General features: G+C 41.7%; 1 protein-coding gene and 1 long non-coding RNA gene across 3 annotated transcripts in view; one reads left to right on the top strand and one right to left on the bottom strand.

Moving 5' to 3' along the window:
* Window positions 1–17,622, bottom strand: part of mmp11a (matrix metallopeptidase 11a) — a 35,143-nt gene extending 17,521 nt beyond the window's left edge. The window contains exons 1-2 of the mRNA XM_044195198.1: window positions 17,325–17,622; window positions 3,984–4,204 (exon numbers count right to left, since the gene is read on the bottom strand). Coding sequence (XP_044051133.1) covers window positions 3,984–4,204; window positions 17,325–17,546 — 443 coding nt within the window. The 5' untranslated portion in view covers window positions 17,547–17,622. The remainder of the gene's footprint in view (window positions 1–3,983; window positions 4,205–17,324) is intronic.
* LOC122875742 lies at window positions 4,095–10,895 on the top strand. 2 transcript variants are annotated; one of them, XR_006377902.1, is made up of 3 exons: window positions 4,095–4,226; window positions 4,348–4,508; window positions 8,595–10,895. It is a non-coding gene; the product is annotated as an uncharacterized LOC122875742 (long non-coding RNA). The 2 variants fall into 2 exon arrangements; XR_006377901.1 differs by having other exon boundaries at window positions 4,111–4,236.
* Window positions 17,623–23,404: the final 5,782 nt, after the last annotated feature.

Below are 23,404 nucleotides of genomic sequence, written 5' to 3'. Positions count from 1 at the left end.
TAACATTAATTATTGAGCTTTAGAGGTGATCGTAGCCGGATTTTGTTACCTTCAGACAGAGCCAGGCTAGCTGTTTCCCCCAGTCTTTGTGCTAAGCTAAGCTAGCCGGCGAATAGGCATAACAACAATGTGGCCTGTCACATTGTGGGTGGGTTACGTATGGAGCTCAGGACTTGTTCAGCCAGTATTCTGTGCAACATTTCCGGCTAAAGTGCGAGTTGCAAGTTGCCCCTGGTCAGCACATGTTTTGGTTTTGGCACAATGGTACCAAAGCTGGCAACCTGACTGTTCAAAAAGAAAATAAAAAATAGTTCCAGCAAGTAACTCCCCCTAAAACTACAAACTGTTGTTTTTACATTTCTGCTTGTGTACAGATTAAACCCACAAGAGATTTAGAGGTGTTGGTAGGCGGATTTTTGAACTTTGAGCCAGGCTAACTGTCCCCTTTATGCTAAGCTAGGCTGAACACAAACATTAGATTGATATCGATTTGCTCACTCTCAGAAAGAAAGCAAATAAGTGTATTTACCAAAATGTTAAAAACTATTCCTTTAACCTCTAGCTGTTAATTCTGGATATGAGCAGTTTAAGTAGTTGTTTATTGTTTATTACGGTATCCTGTTTACTTTAATAGCAATCAGCTTGTCTTCCTGCATAAACAGGCTTTATTGTTGTAAAGGTTTAAAGTTAAAGTAGTTATTTTCAGCATCAGTTAAGTGGAGTTGAGATATATAATTACAGCCACTGTGAACATGCAACCATCTCTAAGAAAGCTGTCTCTACTGTGTACTTTGGTTTGGATTTCGAGAAAAATCTGCTGCATCATTTTATTGCACAAAACAGGAAGCTGGGCTGTCAACATACCTGCAAGAATTTATTCTGGCTGTCATCAGCTCGTGTCTTTTTCATGTAAAGGAGGGTCAAGAGGGACACAAAGCAGCAGGGTTTATGGGAAAAGTCTTTTGTTTTTACATAAAGTTTATACAGTAGGAGGAGAGGTAGAGCTAAAGCATGACATTTTCTGAAAAATGTTCATTTAAACCCAGGTGTGTAGAGGAGCGGTACCCACACACTCTGTATTAAAAGACTGACAGAAAATAATTTCTGTTGGATCATTAATTTAAAGTGTACTTGTGCAAACACAGTGCAAACAAGACTTCAAATCTGCAAATATTTGTGCAGAGTGTCTTAAGTTTGACTTTCCTTGGTGCAAAGTTCACATAGGTTGAAATCCTTGAGTTTATCAATGTAAATACCCTGTAGATTAAATCAAGTCAATTGTATTTATACATCACAATATCACAAATTTGCCTCAAGGGGCTTTACAATATACGCCACCCTCTGTCCTTAGAGCCTGGATTCAGATAAAGAAAAAGTGGAAGAAACCTCAGGAAGAGCGAGAGAGATAGATTAAAGTAGATTAGAGATTAAATATTATTCTAAATATGACTCATCTGACCCACATTGCTGAGCTTCAAATAGATTATTCCACCAGGATTTTATTAAAGGATAATGCAGGCATTATTCTATATTCGTGTCTCAGTACTTTCTGACTTCCTGTCTGCGGCTCTCAGCTCCAAGCCCATTGGCTCCCGCTGAAGATCTAAATGTTGTAAAACGGGTCACAAACATATGGTTTCATCTTTAAAAAAAGGCTCGGTAATTTCCTCAAACAGCTGCTCGCTGTAGTTTTCATCAAACAAACTGGAGGAAATAAGTGCATTTGTTGGGGACTATTTTCAGCGGCGGATGAATCCACATGTGGTGCTGTAGTGAGTGTTTGGGGCAGCAGGACGGTGTGTGTGGGGCTGAGTCAGAATAAACTACAGTGTGTGTGTTCATGGTGATGAAGGAACATGTCACCCAGTGCAACAGTGCGGCTCGCTGATGTGTTTTTAATAGTTTCTGGACGACAATGGAGGAAGAAGATCCATCAGGCTGTGATACACACACCTGTTGGTTAATACATTCAGTATATTATCCTTTAATTTTACAACTACATATGTAATGTAGAAGATAAAAATGTGAAGAATGACGTCGTAAATATCAATAAAACTATGACTGCGAAACAAAGTTGATTAAATACTTCTTTGAGCTTCATTTCGGCCTCCCCTCCTGCGCCTGAACCACGACAAGCTCCATCCTTTTCAGTTTCGCAGCCACCCGAGAGCTCCTTTTCAGTTTCGTTAACGACCGTTAAAGCGGTTAAAACAACTCCGCTGACCCAGCGTGACTTCAAGTGTCATGCCAGAACTTGCTGCACAAGCTCAACATGCTGGCTGGTTCTAAATAAACAGTAAACACAGGGACTCATTTACTCTTTCAACGCGTGTATTAACCGCATCACTTTGTCAGGTGTCAGTGTGAGCGCTTTATTGGTCCGATCCAGCAGAATCTTATTAGTCTGTGGCCAGTGCTGCTATTAAAAGAACTCTACCTCCCCCTTCTTTCTCTCTGTCTTAATATAGTGTTGCGTTAAAAGAATGACTACAATGAAAGGGACCCCAGGAGACACAGACAGAGAGGCAGAAACCAGCAGAGGACTGCCAGACACTCGATGGTGCCAAGGCCTTAGATGAAAGAAAACCAGCACCCGTTTTTCAGAATTATAATGTCAAGACTTCATTTACTACTATAATAGGCCCACCCATTTTCATTTTTCCCCCCTTTTTCCAGTTCATCATTCAGTGTGTGTCTGAAGTCTAGCCTGGAATCATTTTGTCCGCCATGAACTTCAGAACTGTGCGATCTCTTAAAAACGAAGTCATTCTTTAAACCTGTAAGTTGTCCTGCAACTGTAGATGAGAACGTCTGTTATTCTGCGCACTTTTAGGATTTCTCATCCATGTTGAGCTTGATATTTCACAGCAGTTGACAAAACAAAATTCTCCACTCGAGGTCACTTACTCGATTGTTCAGGTGCTGATTCTGATAACGGGGACCTTATTTTGTGCCTGTGCGCCACTTTTTGACATAATGTGTCTTCACTGTGTTGGACGCTGTTGGTCAGCTATGCATTGTGTCTTTGAACTTTTTAAAATTCTATTCTTTACATGAATATAGTTTGTGTTTTTTGTTTTTGGTGTTTGTTTGTTGCTTCAAATTGCCCCCTGCAGGACGAATAAAGTTTTATGAATTGAATTACAGGCACGAATGCTGGAAAACAAGCCATCTGACGTGACAGTGAGCTGCCGTAACAAAAGAGTTTCCCCTCGGGGATCAATAAAGTATTTCTGATTTCTGATCTAGAGGGAATTTCTTTTTATTTCAAATCACATAAGGAATTGGGGCACATAGTAAAATATTCCTATCGGACGGGTGGAGTGATTCCCTGTGAGTGTCTTTAAGAGAAAAACAAACATCCCTCCTTGTTTGCAAACATAGGAAACAGATAAATGACTGTCCGATCAGGTAATGCTTTTCCATTCCCTCTCACCATGGTATCTAGTGACTATCCACTGCTAACCAACAATCAAATGTTGTGAATTTTACAAATGAATTAGTGTTTTCTGTCCAACACGGCGGCTCTAAGTTAAGAAATGAAAGTTAACCTGATTCCTTAAACGCGTTCGCTGATGTGACGCCGCTCTGAGCCTTTTGGGCGGAGTCGGGTCGTTGGGGAGACGCAGCTCACCTGGTCTGGCTGCAGGATTTATAAGTCAGTCAGTCAGCCAGTCTCTCTCTCTCTCTCCCCTGGCTTCCACCCTGTTTGGTTTTGTTGTATTTTGTTTGTCTTTCTCTTAATTTCTTTTTAGTTATGTAAAATAAACCTATTTTTACTTACAACTCTTGCGTGTTCTCCTCTTCTTTGTCCAGCCTTGAGCCGGGTTGTGACACTGATCAGAACCGAGTATGTATTTATTATGTGCGCACGCGCCAACGTGCATGCTGCCTGTTGCCGCTGCTCCGTCTCGAAAGAGTTTCCCCTCGGGGTTTAATAAAGTATTTCTGATTCTGATGTGGGTATGCAGCTCTGCAGATACCTGTATGTGAGGTCTGTCTTCTCCAAACGTCCTCCGTGCAGGACGAAGCGTCTCTGGCGGTATCGCCCCCGATAATGCACCTCCTCCTGGGCGGGGTAGTCCGGTACGCCACAGCGAGGTCGGTTCCACGTGTTAGAGGTGTTGGTCTGCGTCTCCTTTACTAAGTCCTGAGCGTGAGGAACCTTCCCCCTCTTCTTCAGCTCGGGGAACTTTTCAGAGACCTGGAAACATCGGTGTTCATGAGTAAGTGCAGGTTGGTTTTTGTTGAGTCGTTAAACACGTAAATAATTAAACAAGTTATGCTGTGCCTTTGCTATAGTATTACAGTGTGTGGAAATAAATGAGAAAATCATTCGTGTTTCAGGAGAAGATGAAAAGTAAGAAGAAAATGAAAGTAAAGGGAGAAACGTGGAGGAGAAAAGAAGCAAAAATGCAAAGCAGAGCAACATTTTTAAAAAGTAAAGGAAGGACAAGAGGGACACAAGAATAAAAGCCTGGCCACACTTGCAGGACTTGGAGAAGCAGGTACGACTCGCATGTTTTGTTTGTGAACTTCTGTTGCTGGTGAGCTAACTGCTAACGCTGGCCAGCTAGGAACATGCTAGTGCTAGTCAGTCACAATAGCTCTCTGAGCTGCTTTTTGTTTTCTCCGTTCTCTTTTTCCTCTTCTCTTTTCGCCGTTTACTCCCCCTGTTCTCAGGAGTGGACATCGTTTATTTTAATAAAGAGCTATTGAAGAGGGGGGAAAAGCTCTCTGAGCTAACGAGCTGCTAATCTCGGGGACAATGAGCTCACACAGTTTAATTAAAAGAGGTATTTGCGCCATTAGCTCCTGTCTCACAAGTCTCGGGTAACCACACGGAGCAGTTTATACACTGACAGAGGAGGTTAAATAAAAGTGGATGGTGCAACACAGCTAAGCTGCAATAGCCTTCTCCATTTTGGACTCTCTGGCTCTTCATTACCCCAAAGCTCAGCACTGTCAAAACGGCTTTCTATAGGTCAAACTTCACCGAAGCTGAGCCTCAAAACTTGCAAAACATTTGTGCAGATTTACTTCGTACCGGTGAGCAAAGCCATTGAAATAAACTGATTTCGCCTCGAAAAAGAAGTAGGTGAGGAAGACGAAAATGTGACAGGAAGAAGGAAACCGAGAGAAAGATCTGAGAGAGACGTGTCCCTCAGCGTTGCCTGGATACGAATCAGCATCGTTTTGAGTTAATTGAAAGGTTAATGAGGTTAATGACAGCACACACTCATAATCAGGTCACAGAGCTACGTAGTTTGCCCCAGTTTAGAAGACAAGTCGGTCCCAGGGTGTCCCATTATCGTTTATACCCCCCCCCACCAGATCCAGAGGAAATGGCTCTGCTCATTTCCACAGAAGCAAATTACAGAGCGCCGTCCCATCCGCACCTCCTCATCTGACTCAGTCCTCCACCTCTAAACCAAACCACATCTGCAGTGCCACTCTTACAGGGAACGTTTGGGTGTTCTCCTCCTATCACACAATTACGTGCATTTCCTTTTCCGCTGCTGCTCAGAAAAACCTATGGGAAAAGACGCTATCAATGTATTGTGTAGAGATGAAACTAATTAGCTAGCTCTATCATAAGATCCCATGAATCTTCCCACAACATCTCTCTTACATAATCTTTCGAGGATTGCGAGGCCACCGTGACTCTGATTTTTGGCTTTACTGTAATTTTTTACTGATAAATTCCTTTTCTGAAATACTGAAGCTCTCGCGAAATATCAACGAGTCATTGTCGGGATGGAGGGAGGTTCCCGCCAAACACTAATTCAGTGACAGGCAGGTAAAAAGACATCTTAGCTTCTTGGTTTTAACCACGCTACATTTGGTCGAAAAGGGAAAGTTGTTAGGTAGACAGGGAAAGGGAAACAGCTATTTTAGCAGCATTTAAACGACTGTATTTCAGGGTGAGGCAGGCCATCACTACAAATTAAACCAACACTCGTTTAATGTCATCTTTCCAACCTTTTAGCTGTAATCTCTACTGTCTACTCCCTGTTCGTTCATAGTGCCTGACATGCTGCAGTGGTCGTAGTGGTCCACTGAAACAGAAATATTACATAAACAACAATATTACTTCTAAACAATTTACCAACTCTGTCTTCTAGATATATGGAGAGAACCTCATGACACTGTTTTGGAAATATTGGCTTGTTAAAATGCAGGTAGCATGTTAACATGTAACGTTTTAGGATGTTAGCTTTGGAAACACCCCCCCCCCACACACACCTAAACTCCGAACTCCGAACATTTTAGTAACTTTCCGAAACCGACAATCTGTTTTGACGCCGCGATTGGCCAGCTGTGTGGCGGTGAGACAGTAAGCTGAGTTTCAACGTCTCTCTCAGCTCGTTTTCAGTCTTTACACAACTGTTTCTGTCACTTTTCATGTGAAGGAGAGACCGTCTGAAAATGTGCGCCGTTATCTCCATATTTAAATTATAATTAAATGATTATCTCATCTCTCCCCTCTCCATGAACAGCTACAGCAACACTTGATTTCCAACGTGGTCGGACAATATGGCGCACAATCTAGTTCTTTCCCAGCATAACTCGGCCCTTAGCACAGTTACTGTCCCTCATTATTTATGACAGATGAGTTCCAGTTGCAGTCTCAATGATAACAGTAAACTAACAGTAAACAAAGCCAGCCGGTGCATTCAATTTAACTTTTACATTTTTCCCCATTAGGCTTCCTGTATTTTGTTGCCAGGTGCCTAAAACCAAATAACTGTACAAAGAGTGCAGAATGATTTCAGGCCAAACTATCGTCCTTTAAAATCCGAAGATTAAAAAATGTAAGATTTAAAAAATGATGGCATATTTAGGGATTTTCTAAAGATCCCAAAGATGCCGGGTAACGAGTCCAAGCTATCCAATAAATGAGTTCTCTTTAAGTTCATGTAACCTCATGTTTACAACTAAAGTATAAGATGTCTGTGCGAACGTAAAACGCACTCTGATGGATTTAATGTTGCAGAGTTTCAGCCCAGGGGATCAAAATATCAAATATCAGCTGTACGCATTATTAAACCAAAGATTTTGAAATCAACCTTACAAATCCTATATCAAAAGCCCAACCCTAACCCACACTGGATCCATAAAACATAGAATAATGAAAATAAAACAGCTTAATACTTAATTAGTTTGTCTGAATGAAGTCGCACTGATGTTTTTGTTGTGTTTAAACGAGGCTTCCTCGCTCGGTTCTGCGGGACTTCAACCGTGTCGTTGTTGTAGGTTAAGGGGAACAAAACCCAGCAGGATTCGTGGAATGTGCTCCAGACTGCAGAAACACAGTGACTGATGGGTCTGGATCACAGAACAAACAGTACACACCTCCCTGAGCCCCCCACCCACACCACCCACCCCTCCACCTCCTGCGTTTCACTTTGTTTAAAGGAGATTTTAGCTGCTTGTTTTGTTGCACAAAGCACTTACTCACGTTACGGGGGGAAGTTTCTTCTTTCCCATGTCATACAGTTTTCTTTAAATAGCTCTTTAGTATTGTTATGAATGAACTAAAACAGCTGTGGTTCCCAAACTGAGCACCCAAGAGGTTTTTTAAAGGCGCCCCCGGAAAAACTGCTTCTTTTTGCTGTTTTTCCGGAGGGTTTGTAAGACGATTCTGATCTGAGGTTTCTGTCTTTGCGCTGTTACCTGCAGTAGAGACCTCAGATAAACAACAAAACCCTTATCAAAGTGTGAAGCAGGTCTGAAACGTATCAGGCTAATGGCTGTTGACACGAAACTAGTTGAAATCTTAACTAGCATGGAATTCGGTCTCTATTTGTGTGCTTTTTCCCCCCGGAGTCAGCACTGAGGACGCTGAGTTCACCACCTGTTTTAATGACCTGAGGAGGAGTTTTTACGTTACAACTACAGATTAAATACACATGGTGCGATTTCTAAGGCTTATTTTCATATTCTTTAAATGCGACTGTTTTAGGAAAAATAATAAAGTTAAATTAAAATTTCGTATTCAAACCTGAAACCCTGTTACTTTTCTCTTTTTTTTTTTTTTTTTTTACCTTTGACATGATGTCAGGGACTCAGAAACACATTCCCCAACATGAACAATAAAACAGGTAGTTTGGCATTGCCTTCCAAAGCACGTATGACCTTTACAAAAAAAAGATTCATGTGGGGTTTTTTTGTCACCTGCCGTCTCTGATGATAAAGTTTTGGCAAGTTTAGCCACAAAACCTACTTGGTTAAAGGTACCCTGTGGTGTTTTTGTCCACTTGTTTTCATGAGCGGGCCCACGTTTATTTATTTTTTGGTGGGTAATGCAATATGCATTCCTGGCATGCTATTCCACTGTTGACAGTAGGTGGTGCCAAGAAATGTAGCAATGCAACAGCAAAGTCACGAGAGAAGACTGCTAGCTAGCAAACATGGCTGCAAACAATTGCGATTTCAAAATATATACTGTGTATATATATAAAAAAAAAATCAGCTTTGCAAATGTTTTATGAGAAAGGAAATGCATTCAACAGGTTTGTCAGACCTCCAGGATACACTCAGTACGTTTTGGTGAGAAACGCTGGATGTAAACGCAACGTGTTTCTCCACAGGGCGCCTTTAAGGTTCGGGATAATAAAGCAACACTGGCTGTTGGATGCTGACAGGACCTGAACTGCTGCCTCTCACACGTTTTGTTGATGCATCCATCCACCGCGACCTCCACACTCGCTCCTGACGTGACAGACGTTAATATCCACATGGCCACAAGAGGTCCTCGTGTTGGTTGGATTAACCTGTTAGGTGGCCCCGGGGCAATGACCCCTACTGACCCCCCACCTACTGCCCTCAATGCAATGTCACCTCCAAGTTCCCATTAAGCCCAGTGTAACCAGTATGCTGTGTATCCAGTGTATCTTATGATGGCATAATACTTTATTAGTGTTAGTATGTGGTAATTTAATTAAACATATCTTTATTAGGAATATGGATCATGTGACCGCAGTATAAACTAAAATAATAAAACTCTTACAGCTAGATTTTGATATAGGGTCCCTTTACAAGACATGGCCACAACTCTAGATGTGAAAATTCCCTAAAAATGTGCGATTAATCAAATTGTCATAACCAACTGACATGTAGTGGACCTGGGGCTTTTGCAGCCCCTCGTGGTCTGGGGCCCTGGTAGCAAACAGGTCATTTTAGGTATTTGAACAAACGACTGATGCTGTCGTTTTGCTGGTGAGGACAGTGTCCTGCCCACAGCTCAGCCTTGTGTTCAGCGGCCTCTGTGGTCTTTGTTGAGGACCGAGGTTTGAACTGTAAATCACCTAGTCACAAGCCGACCTCTGTCCCCAAACTAGACAGTTTAGACTGAAGCGGCCCGCCGCCTGATCCCAATCAGTGAGGTGAGGTAAAGGGAGTGTCGGCTTTCAGGGTCGCTGCCTCTGTCTTTTCAAAGAGGAGATGGAAAACCCCCAAAACTTGTGGTTAAAAGACTAACCCCCCCCCTCCCCGCCTGTGACCTGTCTGACCCCACGGCTGAGTCAAACCCTAAATGCGCCTGATTCCCAACCGGTTTCACATCAGAGTTCAAGGTCAAACCCAAACAAGAGCATTAGCTCCCTACATAGAATATCTCGTATGTTTTCTTGTTTTACTGAGACAGTTTGTATCAATAAACACAGGGTGTTTAGCTCGCTTGTTAATTCTTTTGCTGCTCGCGTGTTCATGTGTAATTTCAGAGCAGACAATGGAAGTCCTGTCAGGAGACTGTGTGACGACTTTGGGAAAGTAAAAAAAAAAAAATTAAAATAATAAAAACAACCCTCGGGACAATTAGTCTGTCACTTTCTGCTGAGAGTGCAAGAAGTCGGTGATGAGACATGAAACACCCAAAGAGCCCAAAGGCATCGTAGATGCTTCTTCATGCTGGGAACATGTGTGATGGTGGTGGAGGAGGAGGAGGAGGGGGGGCGTCCATTACAAGTATGGACATATCTAGCTTCTGGTTACAGTGATGACAAGATCTGTGAGCAGCAGTGTAGGGGATCTGACAGAGAAACATGTCTGCACACGGTGTGTCTGAAGAGCGTCTCCAGTCTAACAACAAATCCACCACCATCACCCCCCACCAGGTCACCGTGCTTTAGTTTGACACGACCAAGAACCTGGAGGGAGCCGGAAGGCAGTCGGGACATTTTCACTGCTGGTTTGACTAAGAAACCTTTGACAGAGTCCAGCTTCAAGTCCACTTTCAACCAAAATACATCTTCAGGAGGAGAGAGACCCTCAATTTAATGCCTTAAATGCAAAGTTGTAGTAGTTAACCACAGTACAGTCAGGTATTTCTGCTACTTCACTTGCTTTTTTTCCATTTTGTGAGACTTTCCACTTTCCCTCCACTACATTTTAGAGGATATATTGTATTTTTTACAGTGTCTTTCATTCTTTCCTTCATTTTATTCCTTCCATCTTTCAGTCCTCCTTTCCCCCTATTCTTTTTCATAAGAAACCACAAAAATCCTGATAGTAAAACTAACATTTTACTGCTAATATACTGCTAATAACTTATTATCTTTTATTGAAGTAAAAAAAAAATGAACGCAGGACTTTCACACTGTGGTACTACTACGTATTTGTAAAGGATCTGACTACTACTTCTATCATAAAAGATAAGGTATGGTATATTTGATATTTTTATTATTCACTGAATATATCCACTAACAAGTGTTGTGTGTGTATCGCAGCCTGATATATCTTCTTCCTGTGAGCCTTAGAGCTCCATCGTTGTCCAGAAACTATTAAAAACACATCAGCGAGCCGAACTCTTGCACTGTTGACATGTTCCTTCATCACCACGAACACACACACTGTAGTTTATTCTGACTCCAAACACTCGCTAGTGGATTGATATGTTTATTAGGGATACATAAATTCTTGTAGTTTTATTAGAACAAAATCCTGTATTTTCAAACAATATACAATTTATACGTTATTTGAGATTTCATTCAACAACCTAAAATAATAATCAGTTGTGGTCATTCTCTTGGGAAAACCAGTGAAAAAAGGCACAGAGATCAATTTGTACTCGAGCATTAGCATCAACAGACCAGAATGCTTTGCATCCACACAACATGTGTTTTGAATAAGGGCAGTAGGAAATCTGTAACTGCAGCAGACGTAGAAAAGAAAGGTTGAGGCAAAGTGGGCCGAAAGGAAATCACAAAAGTTGATCGAAAAATTCCTCCAGAAATCACAGACCGACGAGATGCAAAAAAAGGATCTGAGGGTGCATTTACGTTCAAAGCAAAACACACACCAGTTTATTGATTGTTTGAAAGAAGCTACAGGTGACACTGCCAATGCTTCTGACAAAAGTTAGAAGCTTTTTCATCAGCATGATATCTAACTGCCCAAAAGAAACTGTCTAAACCTAATAACAGTGAATCTGGATGATAGGAAGTAAGTCATAAGTGAGTATTTACATGAGGAGACAGATAAGGTTTCAATTTGAAGGGTGTGCTCTCATTGAGAAATCAGGGACAAAGGATTGCTTACAGTGGGAGAGGATTTATAGTGCCAGATAGGAGGGGGGGGTGCATAATTTCTCATCAACAAATACCTCGTTATCTTCCTTCTTACTCTCCTAATCCAATATATCATCTGAAAATCAGAAACACTCGGCAGTGGAAGGTGATATAAACCATCTGGGCATCTGCTTAAATCCTTTATCTTTGCTGCCACAAAAACCTCTTCCGCTGAGACCTCAGACTTGCGGATCTTCTGTCCGTCTGGCTGCAGGATGACTTACTGATTATTTCTTCGTTGATTGAGACTATTAATGAGAGCACATCCCCGAGAGAGTAATAGTTACCAGGCAAATCGTGTCTTTATATTTTGTTTAAGGTTTTGGGGGTTTTTTTGGCATCTTTTGGTTGTTTTTATGCGTTATTCGGTTTGATTGGGTAGAGTTAGACAGAGATGGCTGCTTTAGAGAAAAGGGATTGAAAAGGTCCCAGGTCAGAGTTGAAGTCGGGACATCCCAGTTAACACAAGATTTCGTTTTCTAGGGAAAGTTGGGTGATTTTAATACTGCAGTATAAATTGCAGCGTCAAGTTCTGCCGGTCTGTCGGTCACCACTTTCGTTCAGGCTGAAATATCTCAACAACTATTGGATCGATTGGCATTAAATTTGATACACACATTCGCGTCCCCCTCAAGATGAATTGTAATAGCTTTGGTGGTTCTCTGACGCATCATTGGGTCAAAGTTTAAATATTTTCCAATACTTTGGTTTATGACCAAATACCTTCAAAACTAATGACATTCCCATCAGCCTCAGCTGTACCTTGTGTTTAGTGCTAATTAGCAAATGTTAGCATGCTAACACGCTAGACTAAGATGGTGAACATTGTAAACAACACACCTGCTAAACATCAATATGTTAGCATTGTCATGGTGAGCATGTTAGCATGCTGATGTTAGCATTTAGCTCAAAGCACCAGCACAAGTACAGTTTCAGAGCCACTAGCATGGCTGCAGACTCTTGTTTCCTTACGTTGGTGAGTACAAACTTTAAATTGAACAAAATAAGCCAGTTAAAGCCAAAGTTTGTTAGGATCACCCGAACCAATCAGCAGTGAGTGTCATATGACATCATTTTCAGTCGACACAGAAGCTGTGGTAGCTGTTGCTAGAAGCAGTTAACTTAACGTTTTTTACGTTGTGATCAAATGTCTGTTTGAGAGTTGTTATTTCTGTAAGTTGACTTACAACAAAATGTACAGCTGTGTCCATCTCATCCACACCATTTTTCATGAACACAGCTACCTAGCTGGCTATATTGGAAGATGACGCCCCCCTTCTCGAACCCATCTACTGCCAACTCTGTCAGTTCTGTTTGGTTTACCTCTCCATTCCTTACCATGGACATTGAACTTCTCCAGTTGCCATCTTTGTTTGAGCCGAGAGATGGAGACACACCTTGTGAAATTAATCAAGGTGAAAACTCCAGTGATGTGCACTTTAATAAATTCAAGTACCAACACCATCCTGCCAAACTCAGCAAGTCCTGACAGGGTTTATTCAGTCAGCAGAATCACTGTAAATATTGTAACATGATGCCGAGGTTTGATGAACGAGGCTGAGGGCTCCCCTCGCTAACTAACAAAAGCATCTGATTATCTTTATGAAGGAGGGGTGCATGTGCCTTTTAACAGCACCCCCACCGCCCCCCTGTTGTATCGCAGCTGTGACCTAGATCTGCGCGATGGGAACCCAGGCTGGCTCTGATGTCACCTTTACTCTCACGGTTCCCCGACCAATCGCTTCCCCCGAAGACATCGACACGATGGGGCAAAACAAAAAGGAAAACCAAGGGACTCAGGTTTTATTGACAAAAGCGATATCCAAACAGTTAGTGGTTAGCCCCTCCTCTTCACTCGAGAGAGAAAACGGGCACTTTGTAAATCCCACTGCCCCTGAATGCCACAGACCCTGGCCTGTCCAGGCCTGTGTACTCACTCACTCTTTTATCAACAGGGGAACAAATTGACAAAACTACAGATTAGACTTTCCAGTGAAATGACCAGCAGACATAACAAGTTGTCATCACAGGTGCAACATAGTTCTGATAATGAGGTGCTGGAAAAGGGTCATTTTTCATGTGTAGGAACCTGGTTTTCAACTCAACAGATAATCACACGGTCGACAAAGACTGTGAGCTAAACTGTGGAAAAAGTATTTCAAGTATGCAAAAACATAGTGTGGAAACTAATGAATCAACACAAAGGAAGCACAAAATCTCCAAGCACGTTAACCGATCGTTATGCGTTAAGATCAGTCTTCGTGATTTTTTTGACCATTGAGTGTTTTTCCCCATGTTTTATCAGACTGTAAAGAAAGGAATCTGTCTGTCTGTCCTTCAATTTTCTCAACAACCATTCATCCGATCAACTTCACGCTTGGCGAGTGTATTGCTGAGGACCCACGGGGGTGCAGTGTCAAATTTGGTGCAATTTGGCCAGATGGTGGCACTATAACAACAATTTTTACATTTTGGTCTGTAACTTTTGAACCCTGAGTCTCAGAAACAAAATTATGTTCTTTCTGGAAAATGTGTGTCTAGATCTAATCGATTTTCCACCGTTTTGAATTTTGTCCAAATCAGTTTTTTCGCTACTCCTCCTACAAATTTTGAGCAATCGCCACCAAATTTGGTACAGACCAAGCCGGAAAAAGTTTAGATTTTTGATATATATATATATATATATATATATATATATATATATATATATATATATATATATATATTGAAACTGTTATTTGAATAAACTAGGCTATGATATGGAACACATTTTAAACTCTGCAAGAGAAGGTGGAAACAATTGTGGGGTTAAAATGAGAAATTGTCCCCCCCCGACACTCGCTTTTGTTCGCCCCACGCCTGTCGGGTCGGCCCGGCCCATTGCGGTGCTAATTCTGTGCAGTCGGATCCCGACATTAAGGTCTGGTCGCACCGGCATTTAAAATAGCAAAAATTTGTGGGAAAATCAATGAATTTCAGTGGCATCAGAGCAATCAGTTGATTCGCTCGGGGGTACAAAGGAAATCAACGTGAATCTTTCGCGTCAAGTTTAACCTTGAAGTTTGAACAACGCCACTGAACAACTGCAAAACATTCGGACCTTTGTGGAATCAGAGAGCCGGAGAGTCAAAGATGAAGGAAGCTCTCGTGGCCTATTAGCTGTGTTGCACCATTATCTAACCTTCCTCTCCTGGAGTATAAACTGCGACACAAAACAAGACGGGAGTCAATGGTACAAATACGCCTCTTGAATAAACGATGTGACCTTGTTCCGTTAGCTACGGAGCTAGCATGCTCCCACACCTGGCTAGCTTGTTAGTGTTCAGCTCTCCAGCTGCAGCAGTTTGCTCTCTCGCCCTCGGTTACTACATCACCAAGCTTCCGGCGCCACGCAGGCTCCTGTACGTGAACTCGATGATGCTGTGCCGCCGTCTGGTGTGACCAGGGCTTAACACGCCATTCACCTTTACGGTGCCCACACAGATGCCCACGCAAAAACAGAGCAATGTTGTCTACTCCATTCAGTGAGGAAAACTGCAAAGAACGTTACATAGGTGAGACTAAACAGCCACTTCACAAAAGACTTTATCAGCACAGACGACACGCTAACTCAGGATTACAGAGCGCCGTGCATTTGCATCTAAAAGCTACAAACCGCACATTTGAAGACAGCGAGGTGAAGATTCTAAGTAGAGAGAAGAGTTGGTTTGAACGGGGCGTCAAGGAAGCCATTTTTGTGAAAAAAGAAAACCCCTCTTTGAACAGAAATGGTGGTCTGAGATTCAATCTGCCCAAAGTTTACCACAGTGTGTTATCACCTCGGTCACGCCAATCACATGCTAATCAGGTACTTAACAGTGATGAGGGAGGTGCAGCCAGAAAACAATAAGCCTGATTACCGATTACTGGGCCATCTTGGAAACTATTAGGTCAGTTTCAGGTGAAACTAGCTAATCAACAGATACTCAGGTAGACTCCTTCCTGAGGGCGGGGCTTAAGCAACACAGAGTAGCTTAAATTTCTAGTTCCCGTCCCATTTTTTCACAATTGAGAATGACTTCCGGATGGGAGCCGAAACGTCTTGATTCTGAAAACAGCGTCCAGATGACGATGACTGAAACCTTTTCGACGATAGAACACTCCTGGACGAATGAGGGACTACACCGTCTCATTCACCTTTACGGTTCTTTACTGGAGATAAGAACAACACTCACCACCACATGTCTTATCACGAGGTTGTTCTTCCCTGACTGACAGATATACCGACCTCGTGGTATTTATTTCTCTGTAAGGCTCTTGTCAGAAAATTGCCATCTTGGCTGATGCTGCAGAAACATAACAGCAATTATTTACTGTCAGTCTCCTAAAATAATCTGCAAACGTACCTAAAAATAAAAACGCTTCTCTGAAACTTCAAGACTATTCGTTGGAAACGCTACATTCTTCTCGGGAACTGATTATCTGAGCTGCCTGTTTGTTTTGATAAATTATTTATTTTTCTGCATACCTGTAAACAGGACATTCCTGTGAAAAAGCACGCATGCTAAACCAGCCTACTCTGTGTAAATAAAGGTTAAATGTTTGCTGCAGGAAGTAGCCTAGTAATATACAGCTGAAGAGAGGATATAAACAAGATAAAGGCAATGATGAAGCTGTGGAAAATATAATGGAATGCAAAATGACAACACTAGAACATATTAAGAAGAAATATTAGAATGAAAAGTGTTAAATTAAGAGTTGCAGCATGTGGTCGGGTGTGCAAAACAGCAGCAGACCAAGCTGAGACTAATACATGACTGAAAATGACATTAAACAACATGAAAAGAAGTTAGTAAAGCCACAGACACGCATGAAGTGTAACGCGTGCCACTGACGCCGTCATGACGGGTCCATATGGAGGACCCCTCTCTTTTATGGTGTTGTTGACTAAATGCCTTTAAGAGCTGTTATTACAGCTTCCTGCCCTGCAGACAGGGGAACTCAGCCACCTTTATTTTTCTCTCTCTCTCCTCCCCAGAGATCAGACCTGGCTGCACTCAGGCAAAACCAAAACACTCTGCTGTCATGCTGCAGGCACGGAGAGGGGAAGACGTCAGGTTTGGCTGCAAAGTCATGACTGCTGAGCAGACAAAAAATAAATAGTGATGATAGTAATTTCTTCAAAGTAAGAGCAGCTCCCGGGCTAATTACAGTGACAGGTCAGCTTCTGTGCGCGTAAAATAGCCATTTTCTTAATTACAACATAAGTGTCATTGGTCCTGATGATTCCGAGGAAAGCGCGGGCGTGCGTGTGCGCGCGCGCGAATGAGATAGGAGGCGCTGCAGAAAAGTGTTACTTAAACCTAAAAACTTATGTTTCATGCAACAATGCGGATAGCAGCCTATTTATTTTGGAGCAAAGTGCCCCAAAGTCTGCACAAGAAAACAATTGCAACCAATGAGTGTGTGTGTGTGTGTGTGTGTGTGTGTGTGTGTGTGTGTGTGTTAAGGGGGGGGGGGGAGTCACTTGCAGCAGGAGAAAGAATGAAGAAAGTCAACACTGCAGATTCCTTTAAAATGCAAAAAAAAAAAAAAAGAATAAATCATTTCCCATGCATGCAACAAGTTTAACCAAACAGTTTCATTCTGCGCCAAAACATCAGAAAGTTTCCTGCAGCAGAGGAAAGTCGTCTCTCTTTATTTTTATTTTTATTTTGCTTCTACTTTGCAACAAGTTAAAGGTGGAAAAAAAAAAATAAGCGTCCTCCAACTCACCGGTGCCACTTTGTACCTGCTGGATCCCCGCGCTGGAAGACAAAGCGTGCTGGGGAGGCATTGCAGCGCAAACACGCAGCAGCACACGATCAGAGAAGTCCGCATCCTCGCCGCCGTCCGGAGCCGCGGTGCTGCACAGGCAGGCTGGCTTTGGCGCAACTGTGTGCCGGGAGTCACACGGCTGCAGGATCCGGGGCGACTTCTCTTTAAATAGACTCTCATTTCTTTGTTCTCCCTAAAGTTTTTTTTTCCTCCACATACACACTTTTTTTTTTACAGCCCAGGGCTGATAATACCACCCGCTACCACGTGACTCTTAACCCTTTCTCTGCCGCGCGCACGTCAACTCAAAACAGATGATGATGATGGCTTTGCGTTTTTCCTCCCACCTGTGGTTTTTGATTTCATACAGACCGAGAAACCCGAGTCTAACTTTTAGGAGGAAGACATTAAATAGGCTATGTGCACACAATATCCCACATTAAACACCATGACACAGCGCAGGCGCAGTACCTATGGGAATATTATAGGATTATTATAAGAGTATTACAAGGACACAATAACTAAGTTCTAACCAGACAACCACAAAACACACTACAACTCTGTTTCAATCCTTCTCATGAGGAGAACTGGATTTAGTTAAGCCCAACAGACCCAGTGCACACCTGTGAATGAAAGGAAGGTGATTTTTGTTCAAGCTCCCCACTTTGACCCTACAACATTTTATTATTTTAAGTAAAAGAAGACCATGTAGCTACAAAATGGCATTTTTTAAAGATTTGTCTTGTGTAAATAGTTCATTAAGCCTAAAAAGCAGAATTTTCTCAACCCAGGGATTACTTAATTCTTACATTTATCTGAAAAATTAGCACACAGCTGGGAGTAAAATTCAGGTGGGGAAATAATGAGTGGAATAAAAAAATACTGGAATGAGCCGATGTAAACTCCCTCAGATAGCTAAAACTCCCAAATTCCTAGAAAAAATACAGCGGACTTGACATCTGTGTTGGACATTTTGAGAAATAAGCTTAATGCTAACAGTGATTATCAATCTCATATCTGTCTGTTAAAATTCCACGAATTTAGCTTTGCACTCCTAAAACATTTTCGGACTCACGATGGACAGATTTTTAAAAAAAAAGATCAAAATCGATGCAGCAGAACCAGAGATATAATTTTTTTAATTCCGCACATTCTTCTTCCTTGTCCAAACCTGGCGCCTACATTACCCACAATGCAACTCGACCACCGACAGCTCCTTCAGGTGTGTTATGCTCGTAGCGGCTAATGTAGCCTGCAGCGGAGATGAGCAGCTGGCTACAGACATCTGGTGAGCTCACTTCTTTCCAACTCCACACCAACAGGTGGTGTTCATTTTCAAACTTGTAGTCTTCTGCCCCGACCGACGCCGACTCAAGTGACATCACTTGAGGACGTTTGTCAGACTTCACTAAAGGCTTCATGCAACTTACTTTGATGTGTAAAATCGGTGGCGTTCCCCTTTAGGTTCAGAGCTGGAGTCAGACGATTAGCTTAGCTTAGCATAATAAAGACTGGAAGCAGGGGGAAACAGCTAGCCTGGCCCTGTCCGAAGATCAAAAATAGACCTACCAACACTTCTAAAGCTCATTAATTAACATGTTGTATCTTGTTTGTTTAATCTGTGTGCAAACAGAAATGTAAAAATGACAATTTGTAGTTTTAGGGGGAGTTACCGTGAGGTTGCCAACCAGCTGAGACGCTGCACACAAGTTCTGGGCGGATGGATAAATTGTTGTTCGATCTGTTTTTGCACGGATTAAACAAACGAGATATAGAGGTGCTGGAAGGTGGATAGCTGAACTTTGAACCGAGCCAGGCTAGCTGTTTCCTGTCTGCTAAGATAGGCTAACCACCTCCACGCTCCATCGCTGTACTTAATCCTCAGTCATGAGATCGATCAACCTTCTCATCTAACTCTCGGAAACAAAGTAATTTTTTTTATGAAAGAGAAAAGAGAAATAATTCTGATGATAACTGACATCAAAGGGGACACAATGTGTGTGAAGTGTAGTTTTTATGAGATTTGAAGGAGTGTGTGTGTGATAAAGAAAGAAAGAAAATACTTGGAGTGTGGGAATCTGTTGATTTACTTTTGCAGCTGTAAGATAACATGCACAGTCGGACCCACGTGGAGCTTTCTGATCCACCTCCGACCCTTTGTGCAGGAAAAACTCTCTGTGAGTCAGTTTGAGATCATTTCTATAATTACAACCACTAATAGCAGCAAAGAATTTAGCAGTGCTTTCCTGTGTAATGGCTGTCAGGTTTCTGAAGGCTATTTGGACACGAAAAAGGGCTCCAATAAAAAGACATTGCAAGTTCTGCACCACATCAGGCCTGTTATCTTATAAGTGTAATGAAAGAGAAAAGCGAAAGGCTTTATAAGAAAGTGAAACTACTAATTTCTGGACAGGAGACTGTTGCTGGATGCAGATGTGTTATGTACAGAGGCCAATTATAGTTAAAGCTGGCACTGGATTGGTCAGATGTCAGTGGATTTTGGCCTGCACCCTCTCATTTAAGCTGTTAGTGTGTTGGCTGATGCAGGCAGACAGAAGATAGTGACACAATAACATGTAATAATCAAGGATTATATTTCTGTTTTCAACATTTGTATAGTTTACAGACTCATATCTTTGTGACATTGGTCCAAAAACAAATAACAGCTAGCAACAAACAACTTTCACAGTACGTGTTTAACATGATGTCTCCCCCAAAAGCTATAGTTTTGCAATTAAATACTGGTAGCAGTTCAGCATGTTGGGAAATATTCTTACTTGCTTCCTGGCTGAGAGTGAGATCGAAGATCGAACAGAGTCCCGACTTTAGCTTAGCATGCCATAAAGACTGGAAGTAGGGGGAAACAGCTAGCCTGGCTCTGTCCAAAGTGTAAAAATGTGCCTATCAGCACCTCTAAAACTCACTAATTAGCACGTTGTGTCTCGTTTGTTAAAAACATAGACAAACAGAAATGTTAAAATTACAATTTGTGGTTTTAGGTGGAGTTACCTGCCTTTGTCCCTTTGTGCTGGTAAAGCTCTCTGTAAGTCAGTTGGAGCTATATTTTGATGAACAACAGTTTATCCATCCACCCGGTGCTTCTGGGCTGCGCCTCTATAGTGCTGGTTGCCAGGTTTGGTCGGTGAGTTTAGGTTTTGGTCTCTGTACATGGACGATGGTGCCAAACCTGGCAACTTCACTGTGATGACAAGACTCCAGGAAGCGGCGCACAATTACTGCGCCGGCCGTTGTTCGCCAAGGAATAGTTTCTAACTCCTCCTAAAACCACAACTGTTGTTTTTATGCTTCTGTTTGTATTAAACAAACCAGATACAGTGTGTTTACAAGTGAGCTCTAGAGGTGCTGGGAGACGCACTCTTTCACTGTGGACAAAGCCAGGCTAGCTGTTTCCCCCTGTTTCTAGTTATGCTAAGCTAGGCTAACCACCAACCCACTCTTCTGAATTTAACGCACAGACACAAAAAAAGAAAAATGTATTTCCCCAAATGTTGAACTATTCCTTTAAGGGCTCAGTTACACCAGAAATTGGCAATGCAAACTTTCATTTTCAAATTGTTGGTGTATATAGGTATAAGTTACTAGCTGTTGCTAACCGCATTACTTGTTGGTTAGCAAATTAGCTAATAGGATAACAGGTCACACTCAGCAATAATCATTAATACTTCGAAGCTAACACTTTGAGCCTTAAAAATGATTTTAAAAGTTTTTACAAGAAGTCTGGTTGTGGCGTTCTGAACTAGCTGAAGTTTTAGTTTTTTGTCTTACACAGGATTAGAGTGCATTGCAATAGTTCAGTCGATATGTAATAAATCATTAATGGTAGTTAAGTGCAAGAGTTTCATATGGAAAAAGAAGTTGTCGTTTATGTTTTATCATTGTTTTGTTTTTGTTGTTCATGTTTGCCAGTTAACTTACGCTCCAAAGCATGTAGCTTCGTCTCCTCCCATTAAGATTTAACTCAACCAACGAGATCATTTGTGCTTCAGGCATGCATATGAGAAAAGTTTGTAACTTAAAGATCTACTGCGTTTCCATCGTGCTCCATATGTCTTTATCGTGTTTGAGAGGAGAATGTTCTTGATCTGCAGCTGGTCTGTTATTTGACTCTGAACTTCTCTGAACTCTTTGTTGTCTTAAGACTTAAAACTGCTCTTGTAACTCTAAAGTAACCTGCACTGCACTGGCCGTTGTCATCACGTAAATTATATAAACTAGCTATCTCATGTTCCCCACAGATGGTCCCAATACATTTTCCTCCTCAGTACTTTTTACAAGAGGTGGCTGCGTTCCAACACATGACAACAGCTCTCAATTAGATGAGAAATACACTTCTAAATTAGGATCCAAGTCACTGCCAAGTCCAATAAAGATATAGGAATCTGAGTGATACTGGTGCAGGAAACGCGGAAAACTAACTGGAGTTTCACATAACATGTTGATTAAGGTAGAAGGATGTAATTAAAAACACACAAAAAAAGGACAGACATGGGAAACCCATTCAACTAGGGGTTAAACAGGCTATCAGAGACTACAGGGTCAGGTCAAATGGCAACATCCATGGCTAAATGTTAAAAAATAATGTAAAAACAATGCAAAATGCTTTAAGATGCAGTTCCAAGATGGCTCCAAGAAAGTGCCTATTGCATTTTGGTGATTTTGCAGAGTGTGCGCAGGTAGGCAGGCAGGTAGGCCAGCCAATCATTTCTTTTAGGCTGGATGAAATGATTGGATGAGCTTATTACTTTATACTACTTATTACTTATATTATTACATTGCATTTATACCGTATTATCATCATCAACCGGTAAACCCACTTGGTACTTCACACTTATTTTATTTTATACTTATACCCACTTGGTACTTAATTTATTTTCTGACCTGTTTTTTATAGTTTTTATAGTGTATTGTATTATATATTTTTTTGCTAGTACTTTCTCCTGTGTGCACTGACGTAAAGGTGAGCTGCTGTAACAAAGTGTTTCCCTTCGGGGATCAATAAAGTATTTCTGATTCTGATTCTGATTACAGGTCTGCGAAGGCCACAGATACCGGATTTCTTTTCCTTTTATTTCAGAGCATTAGATTTATTGATTCCTGTCGGGATATAAAGAGAAATTAAACAAATATAACAAAAAATGCTTCTGCAAATCCATTACCTACCCTAGCTTTAATACTGCTTAGTATTTCAGGGTATAACCCTTCATGTATACATTATCCATTCAATATCCATATACACATTTTCGTTATTGAAAACATAACATAAATATCCATATCTACATAGTGATTATCCCAATCTGACACCTGCACGTTAGTTCCAAGCCTACATCCAGTCCTTGTTTTAACGTCTGTTTGTCCAGGTGAAATCAAGCTGAAGATCTTTTCAGATGAAAAGATTTAGTGGTTTCCATCCGGACCCGATGCAGCAGCTGTTGGTCCGATATGAATGGGCTCTTCGGTCTGTTTATCACATGCACAGATTATTGTAATGGAGCTCAGTGTTTTGTTTTTGGTAAAAAATGCAAAAACCATTAAAAAAAATTAAAAAAAGGCTCACAACGTGGCGTTCCACTGAGCTAATGCTGAGTTGGTGTTTGCATGTGTGTGTGTGTGTGTGTGATGGCGGTTGTTCAGTCCAAGGTTAACCCTCGCTACATCTGCCCACGTGCACACCTTAGCTCACACATCCCAGGAAATTTGAAAATGTACCCATGAAGTTAATTTAAAGACTTTGAAGTGACAATAAGGTAAAAGTTGGAGAATAAATCTGAGCATACTTCACCCTCCCTCAGCTGATGTGCCCTTGAACAAGGTACATAATCCCCAACTGCTGCAGCTGCCAACAGCTCAGACTGTGGTTGGACTCTGCAGGTGTGAAGGTGAGGAGAGGTGTGGACTTGAAGGAATAGTGTGACATTTTGGGAAATATGCTTATTCGCTGAGAGTTAGATGAGAAGATTGATATCACTTTCATTAAGGATGTCCTGAGCTGATTATAATGATCTGTATTGGCTAAAATA

The sequence above is a fragment of the Siniperca chuatsi genome, linkage group LG5 (genome assembly GCF_020085105.1).
Source record: "Siniperca chuatsi isolate FFG_IHB_CAS linkage group LG5, ASM2008510v1, whole genome shotgun sequence".
In the NCBI taxonomy this organism is placed as follows: Eukaryota; Metazoa; Chordata; class Actinopteri; order Centrarchiformes; family Sinipercidae; genus Siniperca; species Siniperca chuatsi.
This window is presented reverse-complemented; position numbering and strand designations above follow the sequence as displayed.